General features: G+C 41.9%; 1 protein-coding gene across 9 annotated transcripts in view; it reads left to right on the forward strand.

The window, feature by feature from the left end:
* The window catches only part of pde4d (phosphodiesterase 4D, cAMP-specific), a 137,809-nt gene extending 123,364 nt beyond the window's left edge, over positions 1-14,445 (forward strand). For 8 of the 9 annotated variants that reach the window (XM_069178062.1, XM_069178055.1, XM_069178064.1 and 5 more), the window contains 9 exons: positions 7,533-7,626; positions 7,746-7,921; positions 8,089-8,187; positions 8,303-8,467; positions 8,666-8,765; positions 10,194-10,348; positions 10,445-10,567; positions 10,670-10,852; positions 10,943-14,445. In XM_069178062.1, the coding sequence (XP_069034163.1) occupies positions 7,533-7,626; positions 7,746-7,921; positions 8,089-8,187; positions 8,303-8,467; positions 8,666-8,765; positions 10,194-10,348; positions 10,445-10,567; positions 10,670-10,852; positions 10,943-11,482 (1,635 nt within the window). In that variant the 3' untranslated portion in view covers positions 11,483-14,445. Of the gene's footprint in view, positions 1-4,608; positions 5,995-7,532; positions 7,627-7,745; positions 7,922-8,088; positions 8,188-8,302; positions 8,468-8,665; positions 8,766-10,193; positions 10,349-10,444; positions 10,568-10,669; positions 10,853-10,942 lie in introns of those variants that run through there. The other variant, XM_069178063.1, reaches the window with a different exon arrangement.
* The last annotated feature ends 2,958 nt before the right edge of the window (positions 14,446-17,403 follow it).

Genomic DNA, 17,403 nt, shown 5'->3' on the forward strand with positions numbered 1-17,403 from the left:
CTGCTGTGCTGCTCTGAATGCTGATCAGCTCTGGGCTCTGGTGATGTCACACACGGTGATGTCACATGAAGGGGGGTGGACTAAGAGGAGAGGCATGGAGGACAGACAGACAAAGGAATTACACTGAATTACAATGCACAGGCACACCTCTGCTGTTGCCACGATCACATGCATGACCCGTACATCTACCTCATTTAAAGGGGAAAAAACTGTAACAGGCTCTGCCTCACCATTGCTCACCAGCACAGCTATCTCTGGTTGTCATGGCAACAGCCACAGGCCCAACCACTCTGCTATCTCACTCCAGCAACACACACACACACACACACACACACACACACACACACACACACACACATACATCACAGGTAATACAGTCGCTACATCTCCCACACATAGCCATTACTTTGTGTCTGTAGCCTGCAGACTTTCATTTATCAGCACTTAACATACACCTTAATTTATCAATGAAGGAAACTCTGAGATCAAACAGAAGAAATGAATGAAATCGCAGCAAAATGTGCTCCCCATTGCCGCTAAGTGGCTACATTTCTGTTAACATCATCACCCATACCGGTGCACCAGCCTAGGTGCTGTTTTGCGTGGGGAAGGAGTACAGTACCTTTTGCTCCTCCATGCCTCTAATAGGGGAACCTGAGACAAGTTAGTTTTAAACGGCTGCTGCTGATGTGTTGTTCCAGTAGTAATTCACAGTAAACCCCCCCCAATCACATTTTGACATAACTAGTAAAATAATGCATGTCACCTCTGACTATGAGCATCCTCAGAGTTACTCTGTTTAGCCCAGTGGCTGCTCTTACAGTAGGTTAAACAAGGTGACATAGCTGGTACTACGTTACATCACTAGCTGTTTGTTGCGCTCTCATACAGTAGCGGAAATACATACTGTGCACACCTATTCTACAGTTCTCCATCTCTAAATTAAATACTTTGTTGAGAACATAGTCTTTGACATTAATACATCTCTGTGGGGCCGACAGCTGCAGTGAGGGCCTATCTGGTGGTTATAGTCTAGGATGTGGTTGTGCTTACGTTTCCAACCTTTGAGTCAATGTGTTTATGGAATCAGCAGCTGATCTTCCTCTGGTGCTGCTTTAGGAACCGTGTGTGCTGGTCAAGTTTGAGCAGCATACCTCTTTGATGGAAAGAAAAAGATTGTCTCTTCTTGTTTGCATTGTAGCTCCGGAAAGTTTCTTGTCAACCAGGCGCGGAAAGGTTTCTTTTGTTTTACTCTTATTTGCAAGTGACTCCTGGAAAGTTCCTTTTGTTTTGCTTTCCGCATCTAATTGACGACTCCCCTGTGTCCTTATCTTGTGACCTGCATCCAACTCAGTATTACCATACGAAAGCAGATACAAAGGGAATGGGGGGTGACTGTCAACTGTTTGTCACACTGTATAAAAGCTGCCCTACGGAGGAGTGACGTTGAGCAATGCTGGGCATCCTTCTTCGAGTGTGCATGTATTTGCTCCTTCTTGCAAGAATAGATGTCCGATATGTTTGATTTTGAATCTAGCCTCTGAGTAATTTTTCTAACACTCTTCTAGGCGTGGTCGTTTTCTCAGGTAACTATAGAGAACAAAGGATTTAAGATACCAGGATGTCTTGCTTGAAGATACTTTGGGACTTTAAGAGTACTTGTTACTGAAGGCAAGACCTCTCTTAAAACTTCTGTGATTTGGTTGTGTCATGATCTGATCTGTTGATCATTGACTCAGGCACCTGGCCAGTAACTAGTTAAATATTGCTCTCAATTTTGTTAACACATGGAACCAAAGCTGAGCTGGAAATTGGACTGTTTTACTCAGCATGTGTCACTTTTCATTTTACCTCAGGATTTGGACTTCTTTCTAAGCAAATTTGTTTTAACTGTGATCAAAGGGTGTACACTCCATGCTGTGAATATCTTTTATTTTCACAATACCTCAAATTCAGTGCTTGTTTTGGCAAAGTCGGGAAAGACTAAAATTAGAAATTGTTTCTTAAAAGTGCCATTACTTGTTGCTGTTTTTATAAGTGTAAACAGCCATTTAGAGTGACATCACAGTCTTTAAGTTCAAATGAATCCTTGACTATCAAAGTCACCTCACAACAAAAAGGTTCTGGGTTCAAACCTCAGCTGAGGTCTACCTGTGTTGAGTTTGCATGTTGTCCCTGTGCCTGCGTTGTTTCTGTCCTGAGGCTGCTTCCCACACTCCACAGACAGGCATGTTAGATTAATTGATGATTCTAAATTGGCCGTAGGTGTGAATATGAGCGTTAATGGTTGTGTGTCTAATTGTGTTGGCCCTGTGATGGACTGGCGACCTGTCCAAGGTGTATCTTACCTTTCGCCCAAAGGCAGCTGGGACAGGCTCCAGCCCACCGTGACCCTATACAGGGCAAAGTGGGTATAGATGATGGATGGATTGATGAATTCTTGACTTTAGGCCACTCCCAGAGTTGTATGGGTTGGGGTCATACGTAGATACTTGAAGGGTTTTTGCACTCACCTCATGCCGGGATGTTTAGCTCTGGCCGCCACACGTACCTTACAAACTGCATAAAAGCTTAATTCTGGAGATGCCTGAGTGGGTTTGGTGCAACAGTTTCAGTATTTAGATTTTCCCTCTTTGAGGCACAATTACTGTTGACATACAGATGGCTTTTGTGGATGGTATGATTTGATATTGTGTTCAGTTTAATTTGGCCAGTCGTAAAACACACGCTCATGATCTTGAGATGACAACATATATTTTGCAATCCTGGAAGTGATGTGAGCTCTATCTGCCAGTGAGTCATCCAGGACATCTATCGTCACTACTTTTTCCTTTCGTTGTCTTTGATTCTTTTGGGTACACACAGGCAGCTCAGAACATCTGCCTCCACACTTTGTTTTCCTGGCCATATCCTTGTTGTACATACTCAGGCACACAGGTCATCTAGGAGCTGGAAGATGACATAGGATGCAGTGGTGCGGTGGTTAGCACTGTGAAAAGGATCCGGGTTCGATCCGGGGCCTGGGCCTTTCTGTGTGGAGTTTGCGTGGGTTCTCTCTGGGCACTCTGGCTTCCTCCCACCGTCCAAAGACATGCAAGTCAGGTTCATTGGTGATTCCACCAAAGTGAGCTGGGATAGGCTCCAGCACCCCGTGACCCTGTTCAGGATAAAGCAGGTATAGATAATGGATGATGGATGGTGGATGGATGGATGCTACGTACTGCTGTGTCCTCAAAAGTACTTCAGCCAGGAGAGCTTGAAATTGGGTCTTCATTCTTCTGCTAATTTGTTAGTCTTCCACAAAGTCATTCTTCAGTAGATTAACTGGTTGCTGGTACAATTAGTCTTTGCATCTTTCTGTTATTATTCATTTTTTGTATATATATTGTATTGATGTCCTCTTCCATTACCATTTCTCTATTTATAGCCTCCCTGCGTATAGATTTATTTCTCAGTCTCTTGTGCGGATCATGAATGGACAGCAGACCTTTTTCTTACAGACTGCTGTACATTCATTAAAAAACAGTGGCTGCCATTAGCGTGCTCCTGCAAAGAGGGGGCTTCTGTTCTCAGAATAAATGTGGAATGTGACATAAGAAAGAAAGATCTGAGATCTGGAGGTGTTGTGGGCTATATGCAGCAGGGAATGGATATTTTTGGTCACTCCGACGAAGAACAAATTACTCACAGCTAAGCTTGGTGTGACACTTTCCAATTTTTACCCAATAGTTTGTGTTCACACCTCCTGACTAAGCTATCACTTTTTGTGTGTATTTGCGTGACAGCGAGGGGGAGTTTGTGTGGATAGGAGGGGTGTCTATGGGTGTTATATTTGTGTATCTGCTCCAGCTGGGAGTAAACTGTGCGTGTGTGTGTGTGGTGGGCTTGTGCTGGCCTGCTTGGCTCTGAGTCAATCAAAGCCACTGGATCTCAGTTAGTCGGTGGTCTCATCTGCTCCAGTGTAGCTGCAAATTACTCACAGTGCCGGGCTGGCTGTAGAGGTGGGGTGTAAAGTAAGCAGAGACAGGTTTGGTCCCTTTTCAATCCACGTAACCACCGGACCATCACAGAAACTCGACACATGCTCTCTGTGTTTACAGACACACACAACACAACACACCAGGAAAAACAAGGAAGAGAAAAGAGAAGAGCTCCTTTCTTTAAGAAATCATCAAAAGATTCATACACCGTGGAGGTTCTGTGGGATTAGGAATTAGTATTCACAATAAAATTAAATTAATTTTTGACACGTCCACTGTGTCCACATTTAATAGTAACTTTACACCTTTCCAGACAGTATTATTTTTAAATAATAGTAAAAGTGTCAAGGTTCAATATACACCCATACTTGTAAAATTACTCATCACTTGTCCTAGATGAATGAGATTCAGATGCTGCACTCTCTCAATCCCTTTGAAGACTTTTACGCTTTTTAACTAATGTATTTTATGACACTTGTAATGATTTTAAGTAATTCCTTTTTTGACTTGACACGCCCGTTGTTTGTCATTAAGGTGTGGCTATCTGTATGGTCTGACTGACTATCTGATGAAAACAATAACATTATGATGGCAGATAATTAAATGATATTGAATTAGTAGCAATAGAAATGATTGCTACATGTAACATGTTCATAAAGTAATGTTTGGATTACACAATTGCAGTTTTCAGTTTATTTATTAAGGGAACCTTTCATACTGCTTTTGATGGAAAAAAAATGTAACTCCCCCTTTACTTGAGCCCTTTATTTCAACCAAAGCGACAATCTTTTGATCTCACCGACACACAACAGCCTGTGTGAACACAGTGCTTTCAGTTTCTGTCCCACTGAGTCCACTTCAAATAACTCTGACGCTCATTCTTTTGTAAGATTAATGTGTTTTTTATGCGTTTACCTCATCCAATCAGTGAGGTTACTGTGACTCACCTCCTGTGAACACTGGGGCGGAGGATGACCTCAGTTTTTCACAAAAACTGTATGATGTTGGATGAGGTAACCTGTGCGCTTACATCATGTTGAACAGAAGTTTATCACGGTCAACATTTAAACACACACACACATCTAATATGAATATGTCTTGCATACATACACACATGTACACAGGCACACACAAAATCACACCGCTGCACTGCAAGAATTAAAGGAAAGGGAAGGGGGATATTTTCCACTGACTTCGGTACCAGCCAATCACACAGCAGGCAGTCTCAAGCCTGCTCCAATCCAATCCAATAAGAGGTGATGACGAGCTCACACTTCTTTCATATCTGGGCCCTGATTTGCTGCTGTTGTGTGACACTGCAAGAGAAGCAGCCTGCGCTCTTCACATGGGAGCTTGTGTCATACACGCAGAAGCAGGCAGGCAGTCAGGCAGCCAGTCCTGTTTGGGAGCTGTTGATAGAAAAATCTTGCTGTCCTGGTGCTTTGGCATATACCGAGCATCCGCACCATCATCAATTATTCACAACCTCAGCAGTGTGTCTCTGTTTCTGACTGTGTGTGTGTGTGTGTGTGTGTGTGTGTGTGTGTGTGTGTGTGTGTGTGTGTGTGTGTGTGTGTGTGCGTGTGCGTGCGTGTGCGTGACCGTGCGCACACATACACGTCAGTGTGTATCACTGTGTGTGGCCACATTATGCTCTCATCGGATCTTTGGGGAGCCACGTTCCCGCATCTCCTCTCTCAGAATCTGCTTTTCCTCTCAGCTTTCACGGACTTGGTTCTGTGGATTCTCACAGGACAGGAACACGACGCTTCATTTACGCACTCTTTGCAGCTGATTTACTTGGAACCGAGCTGTGACGGCTCCTCAGGTTGAGGTTGTCCTGATATTGGCCAGAACTGCGGACTTTTGTTTTACTAGCTGCCTCATGCTTTCATCGACTGAACTGAATACTGGGCTTTAAACCTGTACCTTTCTTTTTTTGGATCTATTTTGTTGATTTGTCAAAATGCCTGAAGCAAATTATCTGCTCTCTGTTTCCTGGGGATATATAAAGGTAAGATATGTTAGTATATTTTAATTCATTATTCATGTGTTCCACTCCTGCTTTATTTGATTTCTTGAATTAATTTCTTAAGAGTGGAATTTGTTTTCTAACTTAGATTTATCCTTGAGACAGATTTAGCTGTGGTGTTATAGGAACACAAATAGAACGCATCTTCTATATATATCTACTCGCCAACATGTCTGCCATGTAACAATCCTTCATAGGTGTGACTTTTCTGGATCCATTATCCATTTTGATGGATCTGTGATGGGAAGAGCGGATGATGCTTGCACTATGGTTTCAACGGTGCAGACATTGCTGGATGAGAACATACATGGTTAAATGAATTTGGATTTAAAATCACAGACATTTTCACTTCACCTGTAAAATGTTAATGTTGGTCATTCCAGGTTTTGAGTACCTCAAAGGGCCTCTAGATGGAATTAAAATCATAATGCTATGATCTCCTTTTTATGCTGACAAGCCTCTTGGTGATCGGGTTGCCCTGTATTTGTTTAAATAATCAGGGATATCTGTTTTTTAGGTTAAGCATAAATCTGAGATTTATCTCCAGACCTCATCTCACTGTCATGTCATTTATTTGCTTCAGTAATTATGGTTCATGTAGATGCAGCTCTACCTGATATGTATTTGTTGCTCTTTTGCTCTACTGGCTCTTTTTACCTGATAAAAGCACACGACGGATGGTTCTTTGCCTCTTTTGTCCCCATTTTAAAAAGCCACCCAATGAAAGCCCGTGGGCGCTCTTCAATAGGATCTTGATGCACAATTGTGCAATAAGCACTTTGCATTGTTGTTATGGTTTATTTTATGTCAATATTGGTTCACATAATTAATTAATATCATGCATTTAGACCAAACGTCACAATGGTCAGAGGTTGCAGCACCTTCGCTTGTGCAATCTATTTTGTAATTTTGTTGTTTTGAAACCTCTTTGGAAAAATCCCTGATTTCAAGCGTTCTCCTCCACGTCAATCAGTTTGGTCTTCAAATCAAAAGCCGGAGCTAATTTTGGGTCTTCCACTTCAATTACAAACAGAAGAGAGAAGAGTAAATGGGAGAAGAGAGAGACAGGCGGGCTGGCAGGGGCAAACTGAAATTGAAAGAAACTGGGAAAGTGGGTCAGTGATTACTTTCATCTGTGGCAGCAGCCCTCTGACTTTCTGTGTGTGTTTGTGTGTCATTCAAGAAATGGTGACGTTCCTGGGAGCAGCTTCTGTAATGTGACTGAAAGTTTCACTTCATTTCTTCAGTGACATACCGAAAAATTCATTTTAATGAATTAAAACGTTTGAGGATTTGTTAGTGGGCTCACATTTTTTGCCTCAGACATGCTAATACAGTCAAATAAGCTTAGTTTATTTGGCTCCTGAGCTGTGTTTGTTAATTTATGTTCATTTGAACAGGATTTATTTAAATATGGTGCCTCTGAGTATCTGCTGTAAAATCAAGTAATTGTGATATTTCTGCCCTGTATTACACACTGTCAAACCCATCATGTATGTGTGTGCGTGTCCATCTTTCAGTTCAAGAGGATGTTAAATAGGGAGCTGACTCACCTATCAGAGATGAGCCGCTCTGGGAACCAGGTGTCTGAGTTCATCTCCAGCACCTTCCTGGGTGAGTTATGACAGAGGCAGATATACTCGCTGGTTTAAAAGATTTACAAAATAAAACCCTCCGTTCTGCCTGAACAGTGAGAATCCTTCCTTGTATTCACCATCCGTTTGTCTCTCTAGACAAGCAACATGAAGTGGAGATGCCATCCCCGCAGACGCAGAAGGAGAAGGAGAAGAAGAACAAGCCCATGTCTCAGATCAGCGGGGTGAAAAAGCTGCAACACTCCTCCAGCCTCACAAACTCCAATATCCCTCGCTTTGGGGTCAAAACTGAGACTGAGGATGAACTAGCTAAGGTGTGTTTGTGTGTCCTGACAAATGGTGTTAAAAAAAAAAAAAAAACAGCCTAAATAATTCACATAAAAACACATTGTACTGTAGCTGGTGTATAAGCTCAGGTATTAATGAAGGAAATGAAAAGAAGGGTGGTTTGTTTCTGATTGTGTCTCTAATTCTTTTTTAGGAGCTGGAGCATGTCAATAAATGGGGCCTTAATGTTTTTAAAATCTCAGAGTTCTCTGGGAATCGGCCACTGACAGTCATGATGCACACGATATTCCAGGTGAAGGCGGTCTCTTCCTCTGTTTGTCTCGCTGTTTCACTACAAAACAAATGCTCATTGAATCCTGAAACTGTCTCAACAATTAAAACTCCCTCTTGTCATTTCTGATTTGCAGGAGAGAGACTTGTTAAAAACTTTTAAAATTCCACTTGACACCTTTATAACATACCTGATGACCTTAGAAGACCATTACCATGGCGATGTGGCCTACCATAACAACATCCATGCTGCTGACGTCACCCAGTCAACCCACGTGCTGCTATCCACCCCTGCCCTCGAGGTGAGGCACAAAATAAATTAACACGCACTTGCACGTACTCACGAACACGAAGCCCATTCTTTCACAATCAGCCTCAGTCAAATGCAGGCTCAAAGTCCAATCAATGGCTCTTACTTGAAAGGATATTTTTGTCCAGTGAGTTGATTCTCTCATCAATGCCCTCCCTTGCTCCCTTCCACACTCCGTTCTGTCTTCCAGGCCGTGTTCACAGACCTCGAGATCCTAGCTGCCATCTTTGCCAGTGCAATTCACGACGTGGACCATCCCGGAGTCTCGAACCAGTTCCTCATCAGCACCAGTGAGTCTAAATACAGCCCTGTCTTCGCAGCTGCCAGTGGCTCAGGAGCGTCATTCTCACAAACACAAAACACACTCACAGTCTGATACCAAAGTGGGAACATGTACACTGTAGAACACACACCAGGTGGGACAGTAGTTTGGCCCCCTAAATTACAATACATAATATTTTCTCATTTATCTTGTATGGTAACTAATCAGGCAGACAGCTGCCAATAGTTTTGCTTTTTCATTGCAATGTCTGCCTTTACCCTATTAAGATTAGGTTGTTGATCAGACAGAATTAAAAAAAAAAAATTGTTTTTAAATTTCAGTTCAATTTTATTTAGGATGTAAAATCACCATGACACAGGGTCTCCCGAACTAAAACTAGGGGCTGTTACCACAGCGGAGGTGCCTGACAGCTAAAGGCTCTGCCTCCCATTCTACACAGAAAATGTGATTATTTTTTTGTATTATTTTATTTGAATTGCCGAAAATATCTGAATCACAGCTATGCTAAAGTGAAGGCAGAAATCACAAAGAGAAATGTCTCAAAACCTGGAATGATAAAAGCCAGACCATCTGCATGACTCATTACAACCAAGTGTGGCAGGTGGGTGAACAGAGCTTCTAACCAGACTTAACAAGGTTCATGGTGTTGTGTTAGTAACTGTGTCCTCGAGCGGGAAACTAAACCCCTCTTATCTCTCTTTAACTGACTCACTCGCTCATGGCTGTAGGTGCCACAAACGTTGTCTTAATTTGGCAGTTTAGCGGAAAAAGCAAACAAATAGACTTTATATCCACTGGGTATCACTTTAAACAGCCATTCTGCAGAGCATTACAAATGTGAATGTTGCATTAGAGTGTTTCTAATACCTTATCAGGGCGGTAAAGACACCGCACAGTCTCATACTCTTCACACACAAAATGTGTCGGGCTTTCCATAAAGCCCAAATGGGGAATCCCTGCGGTAAAGGCAGAGTGAGTCATCCTAGTTAGGAGCCACCAGACTGATCTTCTGTCAACCAAAGAGCACCCGAGCAGGATCCCCTTTCTCCTCTCTGCTGCTCTGCTCCACCGTGGCGAGACTAATGCATCTTAATGGCAAATCTAAATACAGCCAGAGGACCTTCAAATGACCCAGAGAGGGAAACCTCACAGAGGAAAACATGCTGCTGCTTTCTTGTACAGCAGCACACGTGCAATTATTATCAGAGGAATGTGCGGCTCTAATTGGCACCTCATTCTGTTTGAACTTGTTTGGTTATTGTATGTGTTATCTTACAAAATTATCAGGGCAAAAATAAGTCTCATTTTTAAAATGTTTTCTCCCACTCAGGTGTGGTTTCAGGAGAGCGTTTGTCACGATGCACCTCTGGACCTGATGCAAATGGAAAACCACAATTCTGCAAACTAAAGTTATCCACCTTTGTGTTTCCTGCAGATTCAGAGCTAGCACTGATGTACAATGACTCGTCGGTGTTGGAGAACCACCATTTAGCAGTTGGTTTCAAGCTCCTACAAGAGGAGAACTGTGACATCTTCCAAAACTTGACCAAAAAACAAAGACAATCACTGCGAAAGATGGTCATCGACATCGTAAGTGAGAGGATTGACGTCTCTTCTGTAACGTCTTCATGAAATGACTGTTTTCTGCACTGAATGCCAGTAACTTTTTGTTCTGGGTGTTTCAAGGTGCTCGCAACAGACATGTCCAAGCACATGAATCTATTGGCCGATCTGAAAACAATGGTGGAAACCAAGAAGGTGACCAGCTCTGGTGTCTTGCTGCTGGACAACTACTCGGACAGGATACAGGTAAAACTAGAGCTGCGTAGGACAAGTTTTCCTCCTTCAGCCTACCCTGCAATGTGGGACATACTGCACAGAGGTTTAGACCTTGTTACTGGTTTCATTCAGGTCCTCCAGAACATGGTGCACTGTGCAGACCTGAGCAACCCCACCAAGCCTCTACAGCTGTACCGGCAGTGGACGGACCGCATCATGGAGGAGTTCTTCAGCCAGGGTGACCGAGAAAGGGAAAGGGGCATGGAGATCAGCCCCATGTGCGACAAGCACAACGCGTCAGTAGAAAAGAGCCAGGTAACAAACACAGGCGGATAAAGCTACCGTACATGTATTGTGCGTAGACACACCCTGAGCGCCCTGTTTAAACCCTTGTGTCTTCCCTAGGTTGGATTCATAGACTATATCGTTCACCCTTTGTGGGAGACGTGGGCTGACCTGGTCCACCCAGACGCCCAGGACATCCTGGACACGTTGGAGGACAACAGAGAGTGGTACCAAAGCACCATCCCCCAAAGTCCCTCCCCCGCATTGGACGAGCCCGAGGATGGCACTCGACCCCCGGGAGGGGACAAGTTCCAGTTCGAGCTCACCCTGGAGGAGGACGGGGAGTCAGACACTGAGAAAGACAGCGGCAGCCAGCCGGAGGAGGAGGAAGAGGTCGAGGAGGACGAGGACGAGTTAGCGGATGAGGAGGAAAACAGCTGTACTGACTCTAAAACACTCTGTACGCAGGACTCTGAATCAACAGAGATTCCTTTGGATGAACAGGTGGGGGAGGACGAAGAGGAGGAGGTGGTAAAAGAGGGGGAGACGCCCGGCTCACAACCGTGTGTTGTAGAGGAAGAGGTAGCAGAGGAGGAGGAGGAGGAGGACGAGGAGGAGGAGGAGGAAGAGGGGGAGAAAGAGAAATCCCCAGACACATAGCAGTTTATGGACAGCATCTGATTAACTGTTTTTCTTAGTAATGACAGATGATTATTTATAGAATATTTTTTGGGTTTTGTGAAATCTGTCCGTGTTTTTTATACATCTGTGTTTATGGTTCCAAAGCGTGCGCTGCTCTCCACCTTGGCCTCCTGTCAGCTTCGTTCAGACACGCCCACCGGTACTACTTCAAGTTTTTTTGCACTCAGGAAAACTCCTTTCCATTCTCTGTATTTGTACTGAAGTGGTGTATCTTTATTTCACTTTTACTCCTCCCCCTTTCCGAGCTACAGTATAAGGACGTGGAGAAACAGTCTGCTCAGTGCTGGTCATGGGATGCATAATGTCACATTGCCCTCCTCTCTGCTTCGTCTCAGCCTTGCCTGAAAGTTAGGCAGTGTTTCTGTGTATTATTAAGTGCCCATAATCCACAGAGACACTTCTCGGTGCGTTCAAGGAGAATCTCCCTCTCGGCTTAGGTCATATCCTCCCCACTACGAATTAGGAGACACGTTAATGCTGCCGTTCTGCTGAAAACCCGACGGGACGCCACTGAGATGAAATCTGCAGCGCACTGAGGGGAGCCTTTTTCTTGCGACACATTTCTGATGTGGAAGTCTTCCTTGAAAACCTGACTGACACAAAGCTCAAATCTAAACAGCCATGAAGCTGTCCAAGACCTCTTTCATTTTTGTATTGTACTGTATGTAAGATTCAGATATTTTCTAGAATTTACTTTTGCAAACGTAGGCTTTTTTTTGTTGTTTTTGTTTTTTTGTTAGAAAAGAAGAGGAGACAACTTTTGGAAACCAATGGAGAGAAATGTGTGTCAGGTATTCAGTGTTTTGAAGGGATATCTTCACAGCTGGATTACATAAGGAGTGTTCTGAGCTGTTTGCACTTGCTCCAATAGCATTTATACTACTATTCCCATACCACTATATTTGGTTAGTCCTGTGAGTTAAAATTTGGAGTTCATTCATGACAACTCTTTGTTTGTTGAGAGTTTCCACTGAGAAGGAAGCTGAAGTCCTCACTCTCACTGGAATGATGTGGATGAAGCCTTTACATTTTATTATTGTTGCCTGCAGTTCTTTTGAACACATCCTGAGACAATGCAATGCTTTGTAGTCGATACAAAAAGCACCTTTTTTAGAAGCTTGATTTGTGCTCCAAGTCTACAGAAGTAGTAATGGTGTTGAGAATTACTAGAGGTATTTTATACCAATGTTATGAAAGCTTTTATTGTGCTTTGTTCTATTTTGGTCTTGCCCATTTTCTCAGCGACAGCTGCACACCACTACATTTTCTGTTACGCTACAGGAACTCGTTCATCAGAACGTTGTTGTATTTGCCGTCACAACATTAAATCCAGTTACTGTCTTTGTTTTCGACAAGACAATCAGCTCCGTTGCGCGGTCATCAGATAAGACAATTCTCTACGTAGATACTCTAATGCACTGATATATTCATATATCATCACTTTAATATTTTTAAAACGTTAAGACTCGCCAAACACTCACTCATGCAGACACAGGCTTGAACATAGTTGTCCTTCCACCTCAGGCAAGAGTCTCTTTCCACGTCAAACCTGATGCTATTATTTATTGGTATATTTTTCTATTTGTTGAGTCATTTTTTTTGCAATATAATAGTGGTACAGTAAATATTCACTGTAGCATAGACCACAGTACAGGATTGCCAGTTACAATACCCAAATATAGTTTTTCCCCGTGTATATAAAATATATTTTAAAAAAAATCCACAAACATAAAAAAAAAGGAAAAAAAAAAACTTGAAATACTGCACACCGCTTTTTTAAAGAGTGCTCGTTTTACTTCTGTCATTTTCAAACGTTTTATTTAATCTTTCATTTTGTGCCAAGATTATTATTATTTTTTTCTTCATCCTTCACCCAATGCCCTTACCTGTAATAAAATTTTCTGGTTTTATCGCTGTTTACAAACATATATTTATTGTGCTGTATATAATATATAATTATTAATGTTATTCCTATCATAATGCAGTTTGCTGTAAATGGTTGATTCTTATCATCCCTTTTGGTGATGGCGTGGCTGTATTACGTACCTCTTGTTGAGAGAATGTTTATTACAAATGAGCTTCAGTGTAAAAATGATCCATCAACATGTTGCTTATCTGAGAACTAGCTCAGTGAAGAGAGGGGGGGAGGAGCCAAATTGTTTTTTAAAGAGAAACTGTTCCTTGGCCCATGGGCTGTGCCTTAAATTCAACACGTCATTTATTTTAGCCTTTTTTTTTATTTTTATTTTTATTCTCTAGTTCTCTTTTGCTGCATTAGTGAATCTTTTGGCTTTGGTTGGCCTGATCTCTTGATGAGAGTCCCAAAAAAAAAAAAAAGTTGCCTTGTCACTATCACAGCCAAACACAATTTGCTCTATCACAAATATAGCACTAGGTAAGAAAATATGTTGTCAGTGCAGAGGTTTGTAGAGCTTCAGGTCAACCACAAGTTTCAGATTTATTACATGAGTGATGTGTGGCCTATAGCCAGATGTCCAAGAGTCGTATTTTTTGCTTTAGACCTGGTCTGAACAACTCGCACTTTCTTTACGCTCTGCCACTACACTCAAAAGATGTGACTCGACCTGCCGGATGTAAATGACACAGCGGTAACTCCACGTGGAGTTACCGCTGTGGCGTCTGCGTCCATCTGGTTGTATCGCAGCCACAAACACTGAATGGGGCGCAACGGTAGTGCGTAGTTGGTGCTTGACTATGGCCCTACAAAGCACAGAGGCTTTGAGACACATCTGCATGTTCAGCCACTGCTGCATTAATTATGGCTGTAACACTGACGGTGTGTTTGCTTATCTATGCTCGGCCCACACTTCCACTCACATTCCTTGCAATATCTAAAACCACTGACATCTTTCTGCCTGGACAGGAGAAGGGTTTAGCATATTTCTGTAGTGAACAGGGAGGGTGAGGTTGGGTGGGTGGGCTGAGGGGTGGGGGTGACTGCATCATTGTCCTGAAACAGGGACCCTTATTTTGACACACATACTGTAGATTCTAAACAGCCCTGGACCAATGGAAATAGTGGGTTCTTTTATCGTTATGTGTTCTATTTTTTTATGGTATGAAAGTAAAAACACAAACTGTAACTTAAAAAAAAAAAAAAAAAAGGTCTTCAGGACAATTATTTTTTGGGTTATGTCTTTAGAATGCCAACTTGTCTGGACGTTTCACAGGACAATTAAAACGTTATTTTAATGGATTCCTTGTTAATTGCAGTCTATTGGATAGCACTGTAGATCATACAACTTTATGTAAAAAACAAGTAAAAAGAATGAAAAAAAAAAAAGTTTTTATATGCAATGGATTAAATAAAAGCATGGGTTGATTCTGCCTACTCACTGGTTTCTTCTTTTCATTGTTTTCGAGGGTCTTATACAGTCATATGTGGAATTGAGGCACAGCATCTTTGTTTCATTGACAAGAGGATGACAGTCTGAGAGGAGCGGCAGGAAAAAAAAAAGAATTCAGTGTCTATATTTGACATTTTAGTTCTTCCCTACTGACTGCTTTGTAGGTGTAAAGACACGTTTCACAACTAAATTAATGGCTATGGTTGAATAGTGTTCCTTTCACAAAGCCATATTTATGTACCATGTATATATGTAAATATGATATATCATTGCTTTGAAATAATCCAGAAAAATTATATTTTCAGCTCTTATATCTTTCATTGTTACTGAGTGTGTCTTTCATTGTATCGGCTGTTCCACCCAGTGAATTTACCGTTGCAGCCGTTGTAGTTAAAAGGCTATGATCGACATTTACTGTCACACACACCTTTACGCTTTCTCTGCAAACCCATCGTACACGTATACACGTATTATTCAAACATATGTTTGGTAGCAGTCATTAAGCAATGATTTGATCCATTTTGCCCAGATTTATTTAGTTCCAAAAGTAGACTATGGTTTGTGTTCAGGTGGAAAGACTTATGGTCACATCTGGTACATTTGACTTTCATTTTTACCTGGTAAAAGTAACAAAATGTAATTAAAACTGCCCCGACGTGCAGCACCACGCGAGGGTCCGCATATTCCAGCTTGCAGTTTACATTTTTTTTCTCGATCTCGTTCATTCGTTCTTCTTTAAAAAAAAAAAAAAAAAAATTGGCTTTTATTGGCGGCTTTAACATCTTCAAAAACTCATGAAAGTTGGTGCCTGACGCAAGTTTTGTGAGGTTTGGAGCGTCGTTTGACCTTAAACATCAACTTCCTGTGTCACGGCGAAACATAGAACTTCGCCGTGGTTATACTATATGCAAAAATGATTTTTGGGTCACTTTTTGGACGACATGCAGTCACGTCTGAAATATGAAAAAAAAAAAAAAAAAAAAAAACAGGCTCTTTTGGGGGATTTGTTTTTATTTTTCCTGGAGACTGGTATTGTTGTTGACCTTTAGTTTGGTATTAGTATGACCACACGTGCAAACCTGAAACCCTTAGAGGGATTTTCTCTCTGTGAACCATGTTTCTTGTTAAGGGGACTTGCTCTGCATGAACCATGTGTGATACCTTGAGCGGGGCACAAACCCGCGTCTTCATGAGGTCGTTTCCTGCTCTGAAGCGACGTCGTAGACCCCTGGACTATCTTCAGCGTCGGAGAACGCGTCGCGGCAGGAGAAAGTGTTTGACGGAGTTCACTCAGAGTTTTCCAGTGACTCAACCGACAGCCTGGTTAACTCAACAGGTAAAAGATCCTACTTCACCAAGGTTGATATTAATGGTTCAGATTCCACCTGTTCATGGTGATTCGACTTTTAGTGAAGTTGAAACGTTTGGAGAAATTGAAAAAGTTTTGCATACACTACACATCACAGGAAGATATTTAATATCACTGCAGACCCCCTTGAAAACATATATATCTACTATACAAAGAATGTCGGCGGCAATTTTGATCGCATCTTAATGAATATCTGTGGAAGGTGGAGTTAAAGGTTGCAGGGAGCCAAAGATTTGTCACAATGCACATTCCTATAGGAAGATTGGTGGTGCTGTGGTTATCACTGTTGCCTCTCAGCAAGAAGGTCTGATGTTTGATCCCCTCCTTTGCCATGACCCTTTTTTTTTTTTTTTTTTAAATCATACTATGGCATGTTGTCCAAATTATGAAAAAAAAAAAAAAAAAAAGTCATACTATAGCAAAAAGTGACCCAAAACTCATTTTTGGGTCACTTTTTGGAAAACATGTATGACTTTTTTTTTTTTATTATTTTTTATTTTTTATCACACTTTGGACGACATGCTATATTATGACTTTAGGGTCACTTTTTGGCCGCCACGGGCACACCGATCGACGAAAACGAATTCTTATGATAGCTTTTAATTACAAACATGTTAAGAGTGCACAGACTAAATTTCTGTGTCGGCCCGACAAAATTTAGAGAAGTTCGTTACATGTGCGAATCGCCGAAAATGGCGAATAAATTCAAAATGGCGGACTTCCCGTTGCGTTGACGTCATGGTGCAATGAAACGTCATAAACACGTCCACCGAATTTCGTGCATGTCGCCGCCGAGGCATCTCTCTAGGGGGCGCTAGCGAGCCATTTGGACACGCCCACAAAATACGAATTTTTTTATAATAATAATAATTGCTTGAATAACAATAAAGCTTTCTCACCATCAGCGCTCGAGCCCTAAAAATAATTTAAACCAAATAATACCAAATAATTTTTTTTTTTAAAAAAGAAAAAAGATCGTCAAATACATTTTGCGGTATAACCTTAATTACATTTGTTATCACTGTGTGTCCACTAGGTGTCGCTGTCGCGACATCTGGAGCTGTTCACGGGTACAAGAGTCGTGGTCAGGTGATTGTCTTGTCCCCGGAAGTGCGAAGGTTATTTATTTATTTATTTTTAAA

The sequence above is a fragment of the Embiotoca jacksoni genome, unplaced genomic scaffold (assembly GCF_022577435.1).
Source record: "Embiotoca jacksoni isolate LCO1_2020_lvr unplaced genomic scaffold, fEmbJac1.0.p SCAF_8, whole genome shotgun sequence".
Lineage (NCBI taxonomy): Eukaryota > Metazoa > Chordata > Actinopteri > Embiotocidae > Embiotoca > Embiotoca jacksoni.